This window comes from Oryctolagus cuniculus, chromosome 5 (genome assembly GCF_964237555.1).
Source record: "Oryctolagus cuniculus chromosome 5, mOryCun1.1, whole genome shotgun sequence".
NCBI classification, from domain to species: Eukaryota; Metazoa; Chordata; class Mammalia; order Lagomorpha; family Leporidae; genus Oryctolagus; species Oryctolagus cuniculus.
The window spans coordinates 130,625,740-130,648,651 of NC_091436.1; the positions used below are offsets into that span (position 1 = coordinate 130,625,740).

Genomic DNA, 22,912 nt, shown 5'->3' on the forward strand with positions numbered 1-22,912 from the left:
CCACACTCCCTGGGGAGAGCAGACCCTGGGGCAAAGCTGGCACCTAACTTCTAACAGAAAGGAAGAGAGGCCCAGTGGGGAGGAGACACAGCCCCATTCCCAGGGACCCCCAGTATGGTGGTGGAGACACAGCCCCATTCCCAGGGACCCCCAGTCTGGTGGTGGAGACACAGCCCCATTCCCAGGGACCCCCAGTCTGAGGATGGAGACAGCCCCATCCCCAGAGACCCCCAGTCTGAGGGTGGAGACACAGCCCCATTCCCAGGGACCCCCAGCCTGAGAACAGAAACATAACCCCATTCCGAGGGTCCCCAGTCTGAGGGTGGAGGCACAGCCCCATCCCCAGGGACCACCAGTCTTAGGGTGAAGACATAGCCCTGTCCTCAGAGATCCCAGTCTGAGGGTGGAGACACAGCCTTGTCCTCAGGGACCCCCAGTCTGAGCGGGGAGACAGAGCCCTATCCTCAGGGAGCCCAGTCCGAGGGTGGAGACAAAGCCCCATCCCCAGGGACCCCCAGTCTGAGGGGGGAGACACAGCCCTGTCCTCAAGGAGCCCAGTTAGAGGGTGGAGATACAGCTCCATCCTCAGAGATCCCAGTCTGAGGGTGGAGACACTGCCTTGTCCTCAGGGAGCCCAATCTGAGGGGGGAGACACAGCCCTACCCTGAAGAAGTCCTTATCTGCCCTCAGAGCCCACAGGATCTAAAAGGAACACCATCCTAGCGCAGACACGGCCTCTGCCCTGGGGCCCCCGACTCAACACCACCTCAAAGCAGCCCATGGTCGTATTTTGGAGACGGCCATTGCCCTTGGAGACCTAGTTGTGGGGCATGTGGGATGGCAGGATCCAGGCTCTGTTGCCAGGGAGCTCCCTGTCTGAGGGAGGAGGCACAGTCCCTGGCTTCAGAGTATCAACGGCTCCCACAGAAAGTAAGCAAAGACATCCTCAGAAAGGACCAGCACAACGCAGAGCGGCCAGCACAGGTGCCGCAGAGCTGGGGGAGGGGGGCACTGAACCCACTCACGCCCCCGGGGCTCTGCGAGCTGCAGGGTTCCCTGCCGCGCCAGAAGGGAGAGGGGAGGCTTGGCCGCCGGGTGGGTTGTAGCCTCATCCATTACCTGCCTGCAGCATCACGTCCGGCTGACACCAGGGGTTCCACTGGTGTGGGAGGGAGGCCGGAGCCGGGAAGGAATTTTAAAGACTTTAAAATCCCGGAAGAGACAGTAGTGAGAGTGGGGATGGAGGAGCAGCCCCAGGCCCTGGGGCAGTAGCTGCTCTGTAGAGATTCCCAGCTGGACTAAGTCTCCTGGGAGGAGGTTCTTTGCATGTGTGCGTGTGTGTGTGTGTGCATACATGTGTGCACGTGTATGTCTATGCATATGCACGTGTGCACACGTGTGCACACATGTGCATGTATGTATGTATATATGCATGTGCGCATGTGTGCATGTGTGTGTGTGTGTGAGATGGGGAGTGTCACAGGCAGCCCAGGACAGGGCAGCTATCTAGCACCGGCCTCTGCTTCCCAAACCCCAGAGCTGTGAGCCCCTCCCTGCAGGGTCCAGGGCAGCCATCTCCCGGCACCTGCGGGCACCGGCAGGCCTGGCAGTGGGACCCGGTCCTCCCTGGGAGTGGGACACCGACCCCTGGCAGCAGCACAGCCTCCTCTCCCTTCTCCCAGCTCCTGGCTCCTGCCACAAGCAAACCCTGAAACAGGACTCAGGACTCGGGACTCACAGTGAGCATTATGCCTTCAGGAAGAACCCGCATTGTAAGAGGGACTTCAGGTGCACCAAACCCAGAAACCTGAGATCCAGTGGTCGGACTGGGGACAGCAGCAGGGGGCGGGAGGAGGCAGGGGTCCCCCCTCTGATGTATGGTGCACAAAATCTGGCCTATCCCAAGGCACGCGGGCAGGCACATGGTCTGACTTTAGAAACTTGATGGCCTCTGCTCAGGCCCCCAAAGGCCTCTCTTATCTGCTACATGGATGCCGAAAATTCTTCCCCAGGCGTCTGTAAACAACCCGAGCCAGGGCTGGGACCTGGGCTGACTCCATGGGGATGGAGCCTGCTTTGGCAGCCCAGTTGGATGGGAGAAAGGAGGGAGGCTGATGGGCCCTGGGAAGGGAGAGGGCACAGCGCTGGTGCCTCGGGGGCACAAGCCATCTAAGCAGCCATTCCCCCAGGGCTTGGCCTGCAGCAGTGTGATGCAATGACTCCCTACTTCCCAAAGGTGGCGCAAGCCTTGCACACACGGTTGCCAATGCTGTATCCACAGGCTGCACATTCCCAGGAGCCCCTGCTGTCAGCCTGACACCTCTGCATATCCTAACTGCCTACAAGGCAGGCCTGGCTGAGCCCCTCTTACAGGTGGGCCAACGGAGCTTCTCGGGAGCCCAGGGACTTGCCCAGGATCACCCACTGAGGCAGCAGCGGAAGCAGGATTTGAACTCCCAGCTCTTTGCCACCGGAAGCCCAGCTAGCCGGCAACCTTGCAGCTAAGAGCCATCCATGGCGATGTCTCTCCTTCAGCTTCCCCGGGCTTGGGCTTCCCAGCTCGTCGGCCCCGCCCAGCAGCTCCCCTTGCCAAGGGTTCCCAGGCCCCGTGTTCTGGAGGTGGTGTGCGCACAGGTGTGTGCATTCCCGGCGCAGAGTCCAGGAGCTGCGGCACCTCTGAGAAGCTCAGTGCGCCTGTGCAAACGCATCTGTCGATTATCCTTCGTTAGCATCAAACATTAAAAGCCAGGGCTGGTTCTCGGCTGGGCCCGTGGTCCCCCGACACCATCTTGGCTGGAAGTGGAATGGGTCCAGCATGGCCCTGCTATCAGCCCAGCTTCATGGGGCCTGGGGGCGGTGGTAGCTGGGAAATCACAGCCGGGGGTTTGGCTCTGGCCTTGTCAACACAGGGAGGCAGCCACGGCTGCTGCATGCCAGGAGGCCCAGGGATATTTCATTAAGTCAGACCCTGGTGCTGGAAATAAAACCCCCAATTAAACACTTCCCCTCCCGGAAAGTGCTGCTGCGTCTGTAATCAAGCTAACAGCCGCCCTTCCACGTGGATGCAGGCACTCAGGGCCGTGGAGAGCTGCTCATGAATCCATTAGCTCCTGCACCCTGGCAACAGAGGCGGCCGGCACAGCCTGCTGGGCCCCCATTTCACAGATGGGGACGCTGAGATGCAGTGAGGCCAGGCACAGGCCCTCCTCAAAGGGGTGCCAGGAGGGGGTAGGGCGGGGCTCAGGGCCTGGGAAAGGCCGGCATCGGTCAGCCATGCCTGGGGGCGGGAGCACCCGCTCACAGCCCGGTTCTGCCCTCCACCAGGTGGCTTCACCTCTGCGGTTTTTTGCATCAGGGAAACAGGAAACGTGATGACTTCCAGGGAGATGAAAGTGTAGGAAGTGGCCGGTGTGTAGCAGGTCCTCCAAGCCTGGCCCTGCTGCCTCCCCGACCCTGGGTTCTCACGGACACACTCCTTCCCGGTGACCGGGGACAGAGCGGGTGGCCCCACGGCAGCCAGAAGCCCTCTGGGGCCCAGCACGGGCCTCCGTCTCCTCTTGGCAACCCCGGTTCAATGTCACTCAGGGGAGGCACCTGCCAGAGTCTCCAAGACTGGTGACTGATAGGCTATTTTAAAAGCATTTTATGACTCTCGTATAATTAGACCTAAGCCAACAAACAGGTAGGGACCAGACGAGGGTGCAGCTAATGAGGCTGGCATGATTTGCAACGAGCAGATCAGCTGTTTGCGGGTAAATGAGCAGCCTGGAGGGCCCTCAGGCGGCCAACGGGCCCACGGAAGCCACTCCAGCCTTCTCACAGTCTTGCTTTCACTACGCTTTTCCTTCCGCCAGCTTCTGCCCCCATCACCTGCCTGGCCCTCACGTAGCCACCCTGAGCCCCAAATTCCCAGCTAGAGGGGTGGGAATTCAAGGGCATGGCTGCCTCCCTGGGACACTGTGGAGCTCTGAGGCCCGAGGCCCAGCCCCAAGTCTGAAGTGCTGCCGCTTGACCTCCCCCTGTCCCCTTCCCCGACCTTTCACTTGTCCCTTGCTGACGTCACACCCAAGGGAAGGACGGCTCTGATGTCCCCAGCACCACTGCCCAGGCAGTGACACCGCTCAGCCGGACACAGTCCTAGCTCAGGAGCTTGTTTTCATTGAATGCAATTCTTCCACGAGTCACACACTCCCCTGCGATGCTCGGGGCTCCAGCGTCTGGACAGGAGAGGCTGGGACATTGCTTCCCTGCACCTGTCCTGCCTCAGCCCTGGGGTTCTGGCCAGTGGCATTGTCCCTCTGGGGCCACAGCCCTCCTGGGTGGCCTCATCAGCTTGGCTCCAGCCGGCACAGTGACCCCCTGCCCCGCTCCTGGCCCCTTGCTTCTCAGGTCTAGTCTTCTCAGGTCTAGCAACACTGCAGCTTTCCACTGGGGCTCTGCACACTGCGTCGGTGCCCTCACCCTGCAAGGGCCCCCTCTGCCGCCTCCCCTTCAAATTCCCAGCCCAGCCTGAGACCTCCTCATGCACACCTGCATGCACAACTCACGCCCCCAAGTTTCTCCACCAGGAAGTCCAGAGCGCTCTCTCCCTGCTCCCACGTGCCCGGGGTGGGGCTCTGGGAAGCCCCTGTGCCAGCCTCTGCAGGGAGCAGGTCCCGCGCAGGCCGCAGGGGGCACTGGTGCTGGGGAGCCCACAGTGCAGGGCGGGGGGGGGTGCACCGCAGGTCTCTCACCCAGGGAGATGGGAGAGGGAGGCAGAGCCAGCGATTCCGAGCATCCAACAAGGGAGTAAATGAGGCTGGCGTGCGCGCATGTCGGGGGAGGCTGGCAGGGGGCCTCGCAGGGCCGTTATCTTCATGGAGAAGGCAATAAAACCGTGTTCGCTCATAAACGGGCACCACCAGGACCTATTTCCTGCTCAAATACAATTAAAGGTGATGGATGGAGCCACAAGCAGCAGGCGGAGCTGGGGGCGGCTTAGTGCTGAGTGATGGGCCCTGCCCTGCGCCTGGCTCCCTGGGGTCTAGAGGCCCAGTCAAGGCTGGCCAGGCGGCAGGTCCCAAATCAAGGGGCAGGGGAAGCGTGCACACTGCTGGAGGCAGCCCCCGGTCCCGTCCCCCCACCATACACACACCTGCATCTCCTGGTTCCATCCCACCTCCCAAGTGAGCAGAGGACGGCCCAGAGTAGTCCAGGGACTGGCTTGCTCCTGCCGACACGGCCAGTCTGGCCTCTACAAGCAGAGCCACTAGACGACAGGGCTTTAAGGGGAAGGTAGGCGGCTCACTGCCCTCCCTAGGGGTGTGTCCATGCTAGCAGAAGTCAGCCCGGCCACCCTTCTGTCTCGAGGTCAGAGCCGTGTGCATGGGCACACACCACCAAGGAGGCCTGGGGTAGCAGGGAAGCATACGGACTGGAACCCAGACTCCTGGGAGCGCCGCTCACCAGCTGTGTGAGCTTGGGAAAGCCACTTGGCGTCTCTGTGCCTTGGTTTCCTCAGCCGGAAGCAGGAGGGGCGCGAGTGCTTGCCTCCGAGCGCCACTGTGGCTCAGTGAGTGCACACAGCGGGCTTCTCCAGGACTTAATGAATGGGTGTGTGGCCACAGCAGCGGGTGCTGAACAACGCCAAGTGCGAAGGCACCAGCCAGCTCTGGCTCCTACCCAGGTGCCTGGCTACTTCCCGGCCCCGGGCTCCCTGCACATCATGGGAGAGGAATCTACACAGTGAGGGTGGAGCAGGAAGGAGCCTCCTGGGAGACCTGCCAGGCTTCTTGTGACCCCAGTCCCTCATGCTGCCATGAGGCTCACCAGAGGCCCCATCAGACCACCTCCTCCAGGAAGGCCCCCCCGGCCTCCTCACAGCATGACCTCATTCTCCCACTTCCCTATAGCACCATTTCTGTTGGACTTGGTCAGCCCTTTAAGGCACACTGATGGGAGCACAGGTTGTGCTCAAATCCAGGCCCTGCTCCCCACCACATCACTTGAAACAAGTGACTTCCACTTCCCAGGGTCAGTGCAAGAAGGCAAGGGATGCCCTGCCCTCAGGACAGGACCCTGGGCACACAGTAGGTACTCAAGAAACATTGCTATGATTCTAAGGAGTGCCTCTTCTCCCAGTGTGGCCACTGTGAGCTCTCTGTGGCAAAGGTGTCTGTCTTCTGTTAGCCTCCAGTGTCTGGCTGGGACGGACAGGTGGGGGTGGGCACAGCAGGTAGCCCTCCAGTGAGGGGTCCCCTGCAGCCTCTGCAGGTCTCTGAAGGGTCCCAGTCCATTACCCTCCCAGCCTCCCAGTCATGCCTTTCCCAGCGTGGGGTTCCCAGCAAGGGGGAGGCACTGCTCACTGCTGCCACTGAGCCCTAATCACTGCGGCCAGTGAACCCCCAAAGCAGGGGTGGAGAATCTTTTTTTCTTTCTGCCAAGGAAATATCTACTTGGATATTTATAACAACACACAAAATGATCAACTTAAAAGTCAGCCTGCTATAGATATAGCGAATCTTGGGTCCCGCCTGTGATGGCCTTGGCAGGGCCAGGCCAAATGATTTCCCAGGCCTCCTATAGCCCGGGCGCTACACATTCCCCACCTGTGCCCCTAGCAGGTAGGGGCCACCTGCATACGCGTATCACACATGTAACACACACCCCAGAGCCAGGACGCCCCCGAGCACCTCCCCTGCCCCCACCAGGGTCTCTGCCCACCTGGCTCCTTTCCTGGCTGCTACACTGCAAGGGCTCACCTTCCTTTCTCAGGTCAGACCCCACACTCTCCTGTCCTCCCACACCTGCCGGCGTGGACCCAGGCCCAGGCTTCAACCCCAAATCCGGCTGCCACCAACCCCCCCACCTCCCCAGGGTAGGCAGGCAGACCACACCAGCAGGCCTAGAGACGCTGGGGGCAGGGGGAGGCCTGTGTCTCAGAGGAAAGGAAGCAGTACGCCCTCCCTCCCCTGCCTCTGGGTATGGGGACAGCCGGGGGACCCACCACTGCTGGCCCAGGGCAGGCACCAGGGGCAGCCAGGGGACTCACCATTGCTGGCCCAGGGCAGGCACCAGGGGCAGCCGGGGGACCCACCACTGCTGGCCCAGGGCAGGCACCAGGGGCAGCCAGGGGACTCACCATTGCTGGCCCAGGGCAGGTACCAGGGGCAGCTGACGTTCACGAAGGAGCCCGGGGCCCCATCTGGCCAGCAGGCGTAGTCGTCAAAGGTCCGATTGCAGAACAGGCCTGCGGGCAGAGGGAAAGGGCTCTGAGTTGCTGCCCATGGCTGGCCGGGGCGCCTGTCCTCCCTCACTCCTCCCGCCACGGGGCCTGCACTCCACTCCCCTCTGCTGGACGTTTACTGTGTGCCAAGCACTTCCCTCTCTCCCCCAGGGGAGCCAAAGCAAGGGGACTCATTACTGGGGACCTGGAGTGAGTTACTTAGTGTCTGTCTGCTCATCGGTAGAGGTATTCCTCACACCCCCAGGGCTTTGCAGGGATAAAGACGTGCAGGTTAGGTAGTTAAGTGAACACTGTAAGCGCTCAATAAACAACCCCTGTAGGCCTACTTTTATCTTATTTATTTAATTTATTTGAGAGAAAGACAGAGATCTCCTATCCTCTGGTTCACTCCCCAAATGCTTGCAAGAGCCAGGGCTGGAGCAGGCTAAAGCCAGCAGCCACGAGTTCAATCCTGGTCTTCCCCATGGATGTCAGGGACTCCCCCCTCCCCTTTTTCTTTTCTTTTCTTTTTTTTTTTTTTTTTTTTTTGGACAGGCAGAGTTAGTGAGAGAGAGAGACAGAGAGACAGAGAGAAAGGTCTTCTTTTCCGAAGCCATGATCCAGGTGCTTCCTCCTGTTCTCCCATGCGGGTGCAGGGCCCAAGCACTTGGACCATCCTCCACTGCTTTCCTGGACCACAGCAGAAAGCTGGACTGGAAGAGGAGCAACCGGGACAGAATCCGGTGCCCCAACCGGGACTAGAACCTGGTGTGCCGGCACCGCAGGCGGAGGATTAGCTAAGTGAGCCGCGGTGCCAGCCAGGGACTCCCACTTCTTAAACTACCACCTGGGGAGTGCATTAGCAGGAAGTTGGAATTGAGAGTGAAGGTGGGACTTGAACCCAGCTACTCCTGTATGGGGTGTACCCTAACCAGGAGGCCCAACACCCATTCCCACCTATTTTTATTTTTTTACAAAAATTGTTTAAAGATGTAATTATTTGAAAGGGTTAAAAGAGAGAGATTGGTCTTCTATCTGCTGGTTCACTCCCCAAATGGTCGAAATGGCCAGGGCCAGGCCAGGCCGAAGCCAGGAGCCAGGAGCTTCTTCTGGGTCTCACACATGGGTGCAGGGGCCCAAGGACTTGGGCCATCCTCCACTACTTTTCCAGGCACATTAGCAGGGATCTGGATCAGAAGTGGAGTAGCTGGGACTCGAACCAGTGCCCAGATGGGATGCTGGTATTGTAGGCAGTGGCTTAACCCACTAGGCCACAGTGCCAGCCTCCCCACCCCCCACCCCCAAGTCCTGGCTATTTTTAAACTACTCTTCACAGTGCACAGGGCAGAGGGACATGGTAGCCCACAGGCTGAATAACCTGCTCAGGCCACTGTGTTATCATCACAGAGACAGGATGTGAATCCAGGCCCACCAACTCCAACCTGTGTTCTCCGATCCTCCCAGAAATTCCCTGAAACACGTCTTCTTCCAAGCATGCTGGCTGGGCCCCCAGTCCCTGCACAGACTGAAGGAGGGGGGCAAGCAGGATACGTGTGGACAGGCCTGGTGCCTGCCCTGAGGCTGGACCTGGGGCCCAGAGCGGAGCTGGGAGAGAAGACCTTAAGGCAACAAGGCTGGCAAGGGTGAGAGCTGGAAGATGGCGGAGATACCTTGGGGAAGGATTCCTGGTGGAGGAGGCAGCTGAGCTGGACTTCCAGGAGCCTGAGAACCGGGCTAGGTGGGAAGGGGGCACGAAGGAACTCAGGTGGGGGAACGGCTTGGACAGCGGGACGGAGGCATGAGGTGGGCGAATGCCATGCGGCCAGGGTGCCCCCCACCCACCCAGGGGCACTTGGGTGCGGAGTGCTGAGGTGAGGGCCCCACCTGGACTCACCTGTGGCGAGAGGCGGAGCCTCAGTCAGGAAGTGCTGGCACTGGCGGCGGTACTCTCGCCATTTCTGCACCGTCTCCGAGAGCGACACGGTGGCACCCTGGGGGAGAGCGAAGAGATGGCTCCTGTGCCTGCTGCCAGCCATTCATTCTCCCGCACACTCCCTCCACGCACGCTGGGTTTCTCCGTCCCACCGGGCACGGCCCCCAGGGAGGCTCTCACATCTCTGTCCCTCCCAGGAGACTGGCGCACCGCTTGGTGGAGCAGGAAGCCAGCAAATGCTTCCTGAGTGGACGCGTCTGGGGGTGGATGGGGGCGGGTCTCAGTCCCGGTCCGGTGGGGGCTGGAGCCTGGGCAGCCACGTGGGGGGCCCTTGCTCTTTCAACCTTTCTAGAAAAGGGCACACAAGCTGGGGTGGGACAGGGTGGGGGCTTGCAGCACCTGAGGGTGAGCTAAAGCCTGGAGCCAGGGTCCCCTGGATCAGTGACGCTGATGGAGTACTAGGGACAGAGGTGGCATTGGGGGCGCTGGAGCAGGGTCCGCAGCCGCTGGCACTTGTTCTGCACAGGGGGGCGGCATGACCCCTTGAGTGTGCCCTCCTAACGCAACACAGGATAAATACTCAGCCCAGCTTCCACCAACCCGGAAGAGAAGTCGCAAAGGGTGAAGAGTAAGGAAGGTTCCAGAACACTGAATTCCCGCCTGCGAGAGGACAGGAGCGAGTCACGGAATTCCCTTCCCAGCACGCAGCTGCGTAGCCCCACCCCGCCGAGAAGCGCCCCCTTGCGACCAGTTCTGTGTGCCTCCCTCCCGTGGGCCTTGCGATCGCGGCTCTTTTTCAGTTTTATTTTTTTCCTAAACAGTCTTAAAAGATGACAAATATTCCTCACTTAGAGGCCGCAGATGCTGGAATGACCAGAGAGCCCTTCATATAAAATTAAGGCTCTATACATAATTTACAACAAAATTTCACTTCTTGAAACCACAAGGGCACCCACGTGTGCTGAAATGAAAATCTTTTCTCTGGTAGCGCTTTCGCGCCCCTACTCTTGGCTGCCCCTGAGCATGCGCCGGAAGTGCTTCCGGGGTTACCCTGGCCCAGGGAAAGCTGCTCACTGGACACCTCGCCTGGACGGCTGCTGCCTGCTCCGCGCCCCTGGGCCCCAGCTCATCCTTGGGAGGAGCCAGCCACGCTGCAGGCGGGGCTACCCTGCAGGATGGAGCGCTCCTGAGGGCAAAGGTCGGCGGTGCTTTTTCGGAGGGGAAGAAAGAGTCAAGTGTGGCCACAGCAAAGCTGGGTTCAGGATTCCAGCCCTGGGCGGGGCGGGGGGGGGGGGGCGGGCTGAGGGGTCCACCCCACCTGGTCCTCCTCTCCCTCTTCTGCCCTGCCCTGGAGGCGGCCAGCGAGAGGGACGAGAAGTCCCTTGATTTCTGCTTCCCAGAGAAAAGCAGGCAGGACACAAGGCCACTACTGGGAAGATGTGCCCGGAACAGGCACTGAGCGCAGGAGACCCCAGCCAGCAGCCTCCCAGAGGCATGGGGAGGGGTCGGGAGGGCGGGGCTGCCCATCAGCCCAGGGACTTTCAAACAGATGCAGACCTGCGCCTGCTCGGAGCAGAGCATGGTCATGAAGCTGTCTGCAGACTAAGACTCCCTGACAACAGGGCTGGGCACCCTGAGGACAGGGCAGTGTCTCCTTCCTCAGACTGGGGCACCCTGAGGATGGGGCTGTGTCCTCCCCCTCTGCCTGAGTTCTCTAAGGATGGGGCTGCATATCCCATCTCTGACTGGGATATCTGAGGACGGGACGGGGCTGTGCCTCTGCCCTCTGACTGGGATCTCCAAGGAGGGGTCCCAGCACCGGGGGTTGCTGACAAAGGTGGATTCTCTCCTCTGCCAGCTCGCCTGCTGATCTCCGGATCCTCAGCCTCTCGGCAGGACCCGCGTGCAGCACTCAGTACCCATGGTGGCTTCCCTGCACCTGCTGCTTCTGGACCCATGACGGTGCCAGGTTCCGGTGGAGGCGATGGGGGACGGGAGGCGTGGGAGGAAGGGGATGGACAGAGCCCTGGTCTCAGGAGCCCTGCCCTGAGACTGTCTCAGGTGACCTGGTGGGGTCCAAGGCCTGCGGCACAGGTGACAGAGCCGAGACGGCAGCCGAGTGGCTGGGCAGTAGACCCCCAGCCCTGGGGCCTCCAAGACTGTGAGGTGTATGTGGGGGGGGGGGCTGCAAGAGCAGGGGGATAGCAGGTATTTGACAGGAGGGCGGGGCCGAGGGCCTCAGTGCTGCCAAGAGCAGAGGAAAGTGTGGGCTGGATTTGGGGGATTTCTGGGGCAGGGAGAGAAGGGTGGGCAGGACCTGGGACAAGTGCAAGGCTGTGATGTAGGACAAGGCGGGGGACTGCAGCTGGGACCTCCCTCCCGGTGACACCGGGCCAGCAGGGGGGAGCACGGCCCCCGCCCTGAGCTCAGCCCTGGGCCTGATCCTGGCTCCCCCTCGGATCAGATCGGTGACCTTGTGCAAGACTTTTAGCCTCAACACACATGTGCAAGATGGGAGTGACTGTCCCTCCCTCAGCCCTCTGGACTCCAGCACGCCTCGAGTTAACGAGGCTCCGGAAACAAGGAAAATGCTGGGTCAATGGCAGCCCTTCTCTGACCCCTGATGCTAGGGCCAAGGGCCAAGGGCCCAGGGCAGAGGGCAGGGGGCAGGGGCCCCATGGCCACAGCTCCTACACTCCCGGGATCAACACACCCCAGCAGGAGGAAACGCAGGAGCTTTTGCGCCCCAGGACTGGCCACGCTGCTTCAGCTGTGCCTTCTCCCAGCCGCAGCAGGCATCCCAGGGCAAGGCCCAGTCAGGAGGGGGCTTAGGACCCACGCCCTGCGAGGAGGAGGGGCTAAGGCGCCGTCCCCCAGCCCCTCTCTGGGTCCCTGCTATGGGCCTGGCAAGGTGGAGTTGTGGCTGCTGAGTGCTGGGGAGGACCCTGCAGGGCAGAGGTGCCGGGAGGGGGAGGCCGGGGGGCCGCTTCTAGAATCAGGATGTGCCAGGCTTCCCGAGATCTCTCTGAGGAAGACGCACTTGAGGGCCACGCCTGAGCCAGGCGGCTGTAATGAGAAGGGAGCAGCCCTCGGGGTCAGGAGTTTGGGGAGGAAGCAAAAGATGAGAACGAGGAGCGAGTGCCTGTGGTCTGTGAGAAGGAGCACTGGACGGAGAGCCAAAAGCCCTTGGTTGAAGTCCCAGCTCTGTGCATTCGTGTAGCCCTGATGGGACATACTTGATCTCTGGGGCCCTCCGTTTTCCCGTCTGTGCAATGGGAGTATCATGGCCCTCAAAGAGTTACTGCACAGTTCCAGCCAGGGAAAGTCAGGGACCGTCTTTCAGACGTGGCGAGCCCTGTGCAGGTGGGTAACATAGCAGGAGGGAGAGGAGCATGTGGGGGGAGTGGAGGGGCTGCAGGTGCTGGGTATTCCAATGCCCTGGGGAGGCACTCCCTCCCCCAGGAGCGGCTGCCGCCTCTCTGTGTAGCAGGCAGAGTCGGCCCCCTTCTGGGCGCTGTCCCCATTGAGGGGTAGGAGGGAAGAGACCCTGGCTTCTGTGGGCCCCAGAGGAGGCAGAAATGGGGGCGGCCTCTCCAAGGGAGCAAGTGGGGCCCCTGGCACACCTCAGGGCTCCCCAGCCCCCTCCTCCCTGCCCGGACCCAGAGCCCAGGTCACGGCTCCCCCACTGTGCCTGGGAGGGTGGGGCTTCAGGCCCCTGTCTCTGCCCCATTTTTGTCTTCTTACTAAAAGGGCTCTGGCTATCAGAGCAGAGGGCAGGGGGAGGAAAACTGCACAGAAGTCCTCACGGGCACAGGCTCTGTCACACGGATACACTGTCCCACACACTATCACACATGTCCCCAGGGATGTGCCAAATGCCGACACTGGACACACAGGCTCTGACACCCCCACACAGCCACATACAGACCGCCAGGTCCACGCGCACCTGCCCAGCCCCTGGACTGAGACGCCTGGCTGCACTGCGTGACCACTCAGCCCGGTCGCCCAGCAGGCCGGATCCCACACCAGGGTGGTACACACGGTCACACGACATCTCACACACACTGTCACGCACACAGCTACACACGCAGATGGTGCCTCTGCAACCCCCATTCAGGCAAGTGTATCACCCAGAGGAACAGGGCTCATGTGCCCTGCACCCTTCTCCCTGCTGACTAACACACACACACACACACACACACACACACACACGGGCATTTGCCTAGGGGCACGATGCAGCTAAAGAAGTGGCTGCTTTTCCTACTGCAGGGCAGTCAAGGGCAGGACATGGGTTTTCTTTCTTTCTTTCTTTCTTTCTTTCTTTCTTTCTTTCTTTCTTTCTCTCTCTCTCTCTCTCTCTCTCTTTCTTTCTTTCTTTCTTTTGACAGGCAGAGTGGACAGTGAGAAAGAGAGACAGAGAGAAAGGTCTTCCTTTTGCCGTTGGTTCACCATCCAATGGCCGCCGCAGCTGGCGCACTGCAGCCGGCGCACCACGCTAATCCGAAGCCAGGAGCCAGGTGCTTCTGGTCTCCCATGGGGTGCAGGGCCCAAGCACTTGGGCCATCCTCCATTGCACTCCCGGGCCACAGCAGAAAGCTGGCCTGGAAGAGGGGCAACCGGGACAGAACCTGGCGCCCCGACCGGGACTAGAACCTGGTGTGCCGGTGCCGCAAGGCAGAGGATTAGTCTATTGAGCCGTGGTGCTGGCCCAGGACGTGGGTTTTCGATGTGTTCTGCCCAGCCCCCGACCTGGAGCCCATGCCCAGGACGGAGCCCAGCGCAGGACAAACTGCACACAGACCGAGGGGCAGCCCTGGACTCCTCCACCCCTCACCTCTCCCCACACCCCATTTGTGGCCCTGGGCACACGCTTAAATTCCTGAGGACAAATGGGGCAGGCCCCTCAGCAACCAAAGCTGCTGTTTCAGAGTGCCAGTCGTGGCCCCCCTAAATCCTACATGATGGAGCCTGTGGTCCCTATTCACAGGTGAGACAACTGAGATTCTTCATGGTCACGTGTCTACGCAAGCCTACCAGCTAACAGCAGACCCAGTATTTGAACCCAGTTCCAGTTGGTTTTCACTTCTGGGGTGCAAGTCTGGCCTCCCAGGAGCCTTGGCAAGATAAGGGACAGAGGTTGGGGTGGTCCTGCCCGGCACCAGGAGTGGCCTGGGTCAGCTTTTGCAGCGACCAATGTGTCCATCCCCTCACCTGCAGGGACGCCGCTTCCAGGCTCATGGACCTGACGGGGGGCAGGGAGCAGCGCCTTGGTCCCACCGGAGCGGGAGGGTGCCGGGCCGAGGACACAGCCCCACGCTGTCTTTTCCTCCCTGCCCTGAACTGCTGGGCCGCCTCACACAGCTCTCGCCCCCCTCAGCGGCACAGGGGCAGTTAGTCTTGCTGACTTCGTAGACAGAAACTGAAATGCCAACTTGACCATTTTTTTTAGTCTTACACGCACGCAGGAGGCTTTGCCATCCTGACTGCAGGCTAACCTCGGCGCGGGCTGTCGCTCAGATCTCTGCGGTGGCTGGGGACACTCCAGCGCCCACAGCAAGAGCAGCCCCCCAGAGCTCCACCCTCTATGCACAGGGCCTGTCACCTCTCTGCCACCCCAGTCCCAGCAGGGCCGAGGAATGAGGGGGGATCGGAGGAAAGGGCAGGGCCAAGGGGCCCGGCACCTCTGCAGAAAGGGGTTTGGGGGAGAAGGCGGGCAGAGGGCACAAAAGCCTTCCTCTTCCCCCTTTGCTGTCTTTGGATAATCAGAACCACACCGGCCAACTCGGCCTGGAGCGGGAAAGGGGCCAGAAAACAGAACTCCCATCCCCAGCCCAGCCCCTAAAGATGAGAGAACCTCCTGCTGGGCCTGCGGGTCCCGGCCCCCAGAAGATGCCAGCCCCCAGAAAGGCACAGGCCTGACTGGGGAGTTTTTGAGAAGGGAACCGAGGTACAGGGGAGGGTGTCTCTGAGTGCTGGAGAACAGAGAGAGTGAATCTGGGAAAGACTACAGGGGCCGGAAATGAGCAGGCACCTGTGCCGCAGACAGCCACATCTGTCCACACCTGGAGTCTCAGCCCGCAGGGGCTCTGCCCTCCTCCGGGCACTGTGCCCTCACCCTGCTTCTCCCCCATTCTGACAAACTTCCCACTGCCCAGAAGCTTCAGTTCTGTAGGTCTGGGGATAGGAGGGGGAGTGACAAGAAGAGATTGTTCCAGGGCACAGGACAGGGCACTCCAGCCTGCACCTCCTCTCTGCTCAGCACGTCCCAGCATCTTTGGACCACAGCCCCCAGCCGTGTAGCCTGGGGCAGGAAAGGCAGGGCCAGCAGCTGCAGGGGCCATCAGTGGCTTGGGCTCAGGGGGCACCCAGGAAGCCAGGGTGTTTGTATGTCCCAGCATGAGTTCTGGTGTGTGTTGTCCATCAGGGGTCTGGATGGGGGCAGGGTGGTCCGCAGAGGGTGTGATGGGAGCCCAGCTGCTTACCGGGGAGCATTCACCGGGCCTCCTGCGTGTTTACTGCAAGGGCTGGGGTGGGGGGGCTCAAGTTCTATCTGGGAGGTCATGAGGAAGGACAATAAGCCGCCACCGCAGGGCTCCCGGGCTATGAGTCAAACGCAGTGCTTGGGGGCTGGGATGGGGGAGAGGAGCCGGGTCTCCACACCCTGGCGCTCTGGGCCCCTGGCCCTGCTGGAGGGCCGGGGACAGTGGCGCAGGCCCTGCGGGAGAAGGGTCAGGAGCCGGCGGGGCTGGGACCAGGCAGGGGGAGACAGCCCGGCCGGGCCAGGGCCGCAGGCACAGCTCAAGAGGAGCAGGAGTTGGGAAAGTGGTTTGGGGAAGACGGAGATGCGGCGCCCAAGTCAGAGCCGGGCGGCCGCGGGGCAGCTGGTGCCCCGGGCAGAGGGGCCCAGGTTCGAGGGAGCCGTCCCGGTCCGAGCGCCCACCTCTGCCACCCAACTCCCCTGTCCCGATTCCCCCCCAGGCTTTCGCTTGGCCGCGCCTGCTGTCGCGGAGTTTCGCTCAAGTCCCGGCGGCCGCCGCCAGGACACTGCGCCTGCAGCCCGCAGCGCCCCCTCCCCGCTGCCGCCGGGGTCCCCGGGTCTCACCTGGGGGCGAGGGCCGGCCCTGCCCACCGCCCCGAGCAGCAGGAGCGCGAGGCGCAGAGGGCTGGGGGCGCCGGCCATGGCGGGGCGCTCAGGACTGGGCCATCGCTGCCACCTGCGGAACCGCGCGCGGCGACTGAACCCGGGCGGACGGCGGGCGGCGGGCGGCGGGGGAGGAGCCGGCGCGGGGCCGCCCTACCCGCGGGAGGGGCCGGGCGGGGTCCCCGATCTTCCGCCCTGGCTGTTAGGGGAGCTGGGCCAGCCCCGCTGAGAACCCTGAGCACGTCCCGGGCGGGCAGGTATCGGGCCCTGCGCTCCAGGAGAGCGCCGCACGGGCTTGGGGAGCGCAGGACCGCGACCACTGAGCTCCGAGCTGTCGGCGTCAAGCCGAGCCCGCCTTCCACCCTCGCACCCCGGCCCTCCTCCCGGGCGCCCTGGCTAAGCAAAGCCAAGCCGCTCCTCGCCTACTCAGGGTGTCCTAAAGGAAATTGAGGCCGGGAGCGGGTCGGACTTGTCCAGGGTCATACCGCCTGGCAGGCTACTCCCAGGAAATGTGTCCACAGGCCTGTGACCGGCCAGATTCACCCAGCAGGGTTACCCTCACCCCATGTCCTCCTCTCCTTCCCAGGCTCTGTCCTGAAGGCCGGCCTGGGACTGCCAAGGTTGGGCAGTGGGGCGGGGCGACAATGACAGATGAGTCAGCGGAGCCCTGTTGGTGAGAAGGGTCTAACAATTTTGTCCAGCTGGGAACTTCGGGATTGTAGCATAGGGTGCGTAGGGTGCGTAGAGGCCCGGGGTCTGCCTCAAGCTTCCGGGACAGCCACTTGCAGCCCCAGCCCCCTCCCTGCTCTCCCTGTGCAGGCGTGGTGAGTGGCACTGTGTGCCCAAAGCTATTCCCTGAACCTCCTGGGCCTCAGTCTCCCTGCTTTGTGGGGCCTTTGTTTCTGCTCACCCCCCTAAGCCCAGGTCCCCCTGCTGTGGCCAGTGCTGGGAAGGGGAATGCTAAGAGGGCTGGGCTGTACCCGCCTGAAGCCCTTGGGAAGCGGGCATGGGAAGACAGGATCTCCCCACCAGAGAAGGCAGTGCTGGCTGCCAGCACCCAGCCCTGGGCTTGCCATGGGGCATGTCTGGACCACCCCAAACAGACACGAGAGTTGTGGGGTGGGAGGGCCAGAAAGAGCCCCAGGCTCCCAATCCAGTGGAGGAGGGTGTCCTCTCCAGCAAGCTCTACCTGCACCCCCAGACTCATTCATTCCCTGCCTCAGGTCAGCCTGCCAGCCACCTGCTGTGCATCACCCAGGACTAATTGTAAAGGACTGACAGAAAGCCCCACCCCGAATCCCAGTTGCAAAACCAAGAGCTGTCTCAGGTAAAGCAAGGCCCAGGTGCAGCCCCGGGGTTGCAGCTACTGCTCCCTGATCTTCATCAGGGTCCTGGGGCCCTCTAGCTTCCACCATCCTCTGGTCCAGGGCTTCCACCTAATGACCCAACGTGGCTACTCCAGCTCCAGCCATGATATCCACATTCCAGTCAGCAGGAGCGAGGAAAGAAGGGGATGGGTGCACCTAAACCCCTAAGGGCCTGCCTTGAGAGTGGCAGCTGTCACTTCTACGGTCATTAATCACATGGACACTCCTAGCTGCAAGAGAGGCTGGGAAAGTATCCTTTATTCTGGGCAGTGATGGGCACAGTTACTCTACAAGAAGACCCCTCCACCCAAAGAAATTGATAGTCAGAAGCAACTTGAAGTTTTTGCCATACCAGGGGGGAGGTGAGGAGAGCAGAGAGGAAGAGGAGGTAGACAAGGTATTTGAAAGGAACTGGAGCCTTGGCCATGAATTTGTCAACCTCCAAATTACATGCATTTAATAGATATGTATTGGACACCTGCCATGTACTAGCCACTAAGCTAGATCTGGGGCTGTAGCACTGATACCATCTTCCCCTATCTTCAGAGAGATTATATTCCTGCAGGAGGAAATATTTCAGAAATAATTACAGTATTCCAGGCACTTATATTGCAATGTGATAAGCACAGTTGTGATAAGCAGATGCTGCTTAAGTCCCACCTTCAGCATTTAAATGCCCACGTTCTCCCTCTGTGGGCCAGGGGCTTTATCTGATGGGGAGGAGCTTCTATGTGTCCAGCCAGTGCAGGGCAGGCACCCCCCAGGAGCAGCTGTCATCCATGGACACACAGGAGGTGGTGGATAAATATCCCAGATCAGATAGCTTAGAGATGTGTATCCAGTCTCCCAGAGATCCCCAGTGTGATGGGTCCCCAGCTTCCCACAGCAAACCCCCACTCTATAACCCACCCAGTGTTGGCTTTTTTAGCCTGATTCACTTTCCAACAGAGCGTGCAAGTGCTTCCTTGGGTCACCTCTCAAATAAGAAAATGATTTGTCCAATCCTCAACTCAGGGTCTGCTTCTGGGGAGCCCAGCTGGAGACAGTGGGCGGCTGAGGGGCTCTAGGGAGTGTGGGTCTCATCTCTCCCTTTGTTTTTTTTTTAAAGATGTAATTATTTATTTGAAAGGCAAAGTGACAGAGTGAGAGGGAGAGACAAAGAGAGTCAGAGAGGTGTAGCGGGTCAGGAGGAAGAGAGAGAGATCTTCCATTAGCAGGTTGACTCCTCACTGGCCACAATTGCCGGAACTGATCCAAGCTGAAGCCAGGAGCTCCATTCAGGTCTCCTGCATGAGTGGCAGGGGCCTGAACACTTGGACCGTCTTCTGATGCTTTCCCAGGCACATTAGCAGGCAGCTGGATCACAAGTGGAGCTGCCAAGACTCAAACCAGCACACTGATAAGGAATGCTGGCATTGTGAGTGGTAGCTTAACCCATTGGAACACAATGGCAGACCCTCTTCTCTCTTTTTAACGGCCTGGGCCCAAAACCCTCTGAGTTTGCTGTCAATTCCATCCTGTTTTGTTTTTGTTTTTGTTTTTGTTTTTTTAGGATTAATTTAATTTATTTTTTATTTATATATTTTTTTGAAAGGCAGAGTAGACAGTGAGAGAGAGAGACAGAGAGAAAGGTCTTCCTTTTCTGTTGGTTCACCCCCCAATGGCCACTGCGGCTGGTGCGCTGCGGCCAGCATACCACGCTGATCTGAAGCCAGGAGCCAGGTGCTTCTGGTCTCCCATGTGAGTGCAGGGCCCAAGCACTTGGGCCATCCTCCACTGCACTCCCGGGCCACAGCAGAGAGCTGGACTAGAAGAGGAGCAACCGGGACAGAATCCGGCGTCCCAACCGGGACTAGAACCCGGGGTCCCGGCACCACAGGCTGAGGATTAGCCTATTGAGCCGCGGTGCCGGCCAGGATTAATTTATTTGAAAGGCAGTATGATGCGCACACACACACACACACACACACAGGGGGTGAGAGAGAGAGAGAGGAGAGAGGAGAGAGAGAGAGAGAGAGAGATCTTTCAACCACTGGTTCACGCCCCAAATGGTCACAGCAGTCAGGTCTGCGCCTGTCCGAAGCCAGGGGCCAGGAACTCCATCAAAGTCTCCTGCGTGTGTGCAGGGGCCGAAGCTCTTAGTCCGTCTCCACTGCTTTCCCAGGTGTGTTAGTAGGGAAGCAGAGCAGCTGGTGCTCTGATATGGGATGCTAGAGTCGCAGGATGCAGCTTAACCCGCTGCACCACAACGCCAGCTCCCCACCCTGGTTTCCAGCTTGCACCTTCCCACTAGAGCATGGCTCTGAGAGGGCCAGCATGCTCTTTGAGCACTGGCGTGGGGCTGTACCTAAGAAGCTCCATTCCGGGTTCCGTCACTGGCTGTGTTGGGTGACATGGGTTTCCTGGCCGGATGCTTCCATAGCTATGCCCTGTAGCTGTGGAGCTGTGGGGCAGTCTTATATTGGGTACTTCAGGATAGATCCAAGGTCTGATTTCCTGCTTGTAGCACCTTAACTGCCCTCTCTCCTGCCCATCACTCCCCAGGAGGCTTAGCTTCACGTTTGTCCCTGAAACCATCCAGTGGTTCCCCTCCACCCAGGACCAGAGCCTCCAAACTAAGCTGGCAGCTACGGAGCCAGCTCGGATCTGCCTCCTCTCCAAGCAGATCTTGTATAAGTGTTTCTCCCCACCATCTTGCTTTTGCAAGTGCATTCCCCTTTGTCTGAACACCCTCACCCCCTACCTCACCTGCCTGAGCTCCTACTCCTGCTTCAAGACCCGGCTCAGACAGCTCACTGGCCAGGACACCTTCCCTGCCCCTGCCCCTGCCCCTCAACACCTCTTAAAGCTGGCATAGATGCCCAGGTCAGCAACAGGAGCCTTGGAAGTGTCTCCTAAACATGTTCTGCCCTAGGATTTCCCAACCTCTGCCCACCCCATGCCCTCCCTTCCCAACCCCTGTGGGCCCCCAGCCCCTGTGTTTACTGCCCTCCGTGGCTCAGCTTCCGATCCAACTCCCTGCTAGTTCACCTGGGAAAGCAGTGGAGGATGGCCCAAGTGCTTGGGCCCCTGCATCCACGTGGGAGCTCAGGAAGAAGCTCCTGGCTCCTGGCTTTGAACCAGCCCAGCTCTGGCCGTTGCGGCCATGAGGAGTGAACAAGCGGATAGAAGATTCTCTCTCTCTCTCTCTCCCTCCCTCTCTCTCTCTCTCTCTCTCTCTCTGTAACTGTTCCTTTCAAATAAATAAGTCTTTTTAAAAAAATTAAAAATAACCTCACGAATTGGATGCAGTTGTTCTTCGTCACTGAATTTCTCATGCTTGCAAGTTAATTTTAAAAGGAAGATGGAACTTATGGAAGAAGGATGGGCTGGCAGACAGGACAGGGTACGGACTGGGAATTCCGTTTCCCCTCTCCCCACACTGCTCCCAGGGCCCTGGCTCAGGCCCTGTGGAGCAGAGGCAAGGTCGAGCACCCTCAGCCCACAGTTTGGGCGGCTGGAACGCCATGCACTGCACTGACCGGGCACTGATACCCACTCAGGCGGAAACAACAGCTAGGACTCGGTCAGCCCCCTGCTGAGTGTTCCCTGCGGCCTGACCTTGCAAGGATTACGGGCAGGTGTCACCACGGCCCTTTTACAGCTGGAGAGATGGAGTCTAGGTGATGGAAAGTCAGGAAAAGACTTAGAGGAGCTTAGAGGAGCAAACCTGGCTTACCGCAGGCCCACCTGCTCCCAGAGCAGGTGTAGATGTTTCCGACAGGCGGCTGCCTTTGGGGGCAGCACAGAGACGGCAGGCCCCACTCTGCCACGGCTCCTTCCTCCACAGCCCAGAGCGCTGACCCTGCTCCTAAGTCTTTCGCTGGCGGCTTCTCCGGCGGCCCTCGGCTGGGGCTGCCTTGGCTTCTGCTAAGAACGCTTGGTTTTCAGAAATGGGAAAGGGAGTCGCTGATGAGTGTGCCCGGGAAAAGATGCTGCAGGTGCCTTCCCTGTGGAGGCAGACAGAGGGCCAGGCCACTCCATCCTTATCCCTCGCCGAGGAAAGCCCTGGCCTTAGGGGAGGACCTGGCCAGTGAGTAGCACAGGGCTTTTAGCTGGGAGGAGGCAGCGGAGAGAGACGGAGAAAGAGAGGGAGGAAGGAGAGAGAAGAGGGGGCTGAAGGACAGAGTCCCAGGGGAGGAAAAGCTAACATCTTTTAACTTAACACAGACACACGTGCACACAGAGACCAACACACACATCTTAGAGCCCGACAGTCTTGAGTTCGAATCCAGCTTGCTCACTTCATGTGTGTGTGTGTGTGTGTGTCCTTAATATCGCTGAGATGGCTGGTCTCACAGTCTGCAAAATCGGTGCCATCTAAGGGCCAAATTTACTGGGCACTTGCCCTGGGTCGGGCAGGGTCCCAGGAGCTGCGTGTGTGTTACCTCATTTAACACTCAGCCTCGTCCTCACCCTGGCCCTCGCCAGGTACAGTCAGGACATCTGCTGCTGAGAGAGACAGCCACGCAGCAGTGGGCACAGGAATCCACCTTCCATCAGGAGTCCCTGGCAACTCCTGGGGGGGAACAACCATGCCAGGAAGGTGGTCCCTGCAGGCAGGGGCTCCACCCTGACCTGTCGCTTCTCCTCTCAGACCCTGCCCTCTGCCCTCACTGACCCGGAGCTTCCAGGCTCAGCCCAGGCTTGCAAAGTGGGATCAGCTTTATCACAGTTGTACAAATGAGGATGTTGATGTGCAGAACAGCTAAGTAATGCGTCCACAACCCGCACTCATCACCTGGCTGGGACAGCACTCACTCAGCACGTGGCACAAAGGTGTCCTCTGTCACGGCAGCATTAGCACCCTGTTATTCTCCATCCCTCCCCCACCCCACCCCCCACCCCTACTGGTGCAGCCTCAGCACCAGGTCTCAGCAAGGCGGCAGGTGTGGCTGCTAACATGCAGGGTCCCAGCACCACACTGGCTGCTGGGTCCAAATCCCCCAGGTCTAGAGCGGGGGGTGGGGGCCCGGCCAGAGCAAAGGGTGCAGTGCAGTGCCTCGCTCACTGCCCCCAATTCGCAGAGCCGGGCGGGCACACTGGGTGCTGGGTCCTGTCCAGCTCCAGGCAGTCAGCTGGGGAGGATTTACAGCCTCTCCAGCCACAGTGATTATTGCTCTCCTGGGTGGATGCAGCAGGCTGTATATTCAAAGTGTTGTGGCATCGTTTTCGTAACTGACTCTTCTGGGAGGAGAGGAGTCAAGGGGATCACGCCCACTTTGCAG

At 60.1% G+C, this 22,912-nt stretch overlaps 1 protein-coding gene across 1 annotated transcript in view; it reads right to left on the reverse strand.

Annotated features, from left to right (window-relative positions):
* Positions 1-16,484, reverse strand: part of GLP1R (glucagon like peptide 1 receptor) — a 34,524-nt gene extending 18,040 nt beyond the window's left edge. Inside the window, exons 1-3 of the mRNA XM_002714692.5 lie at positions 16,240-16,484; positions 9,099-9,195; positions 7,121-7,228 (exon numbers count right to left, since the gene is read on the reverse strand). Coding sequence (XP_002714738.2) covers positions 7,121-7,228; positions 9,099-9,195; positions 16,240-16,317 — 283 coding nt within the window. The 5' untranslated portion in view covers positions 16,318-16,484. The remainder of the gene's footprint in view (positions 1-7,120; positions 7,229-9,098; positions 9,196-16,239) is intronic.
* Between the last annotated feature and the right edge of the window lie 6,428 nt (positions 16,485-22,912).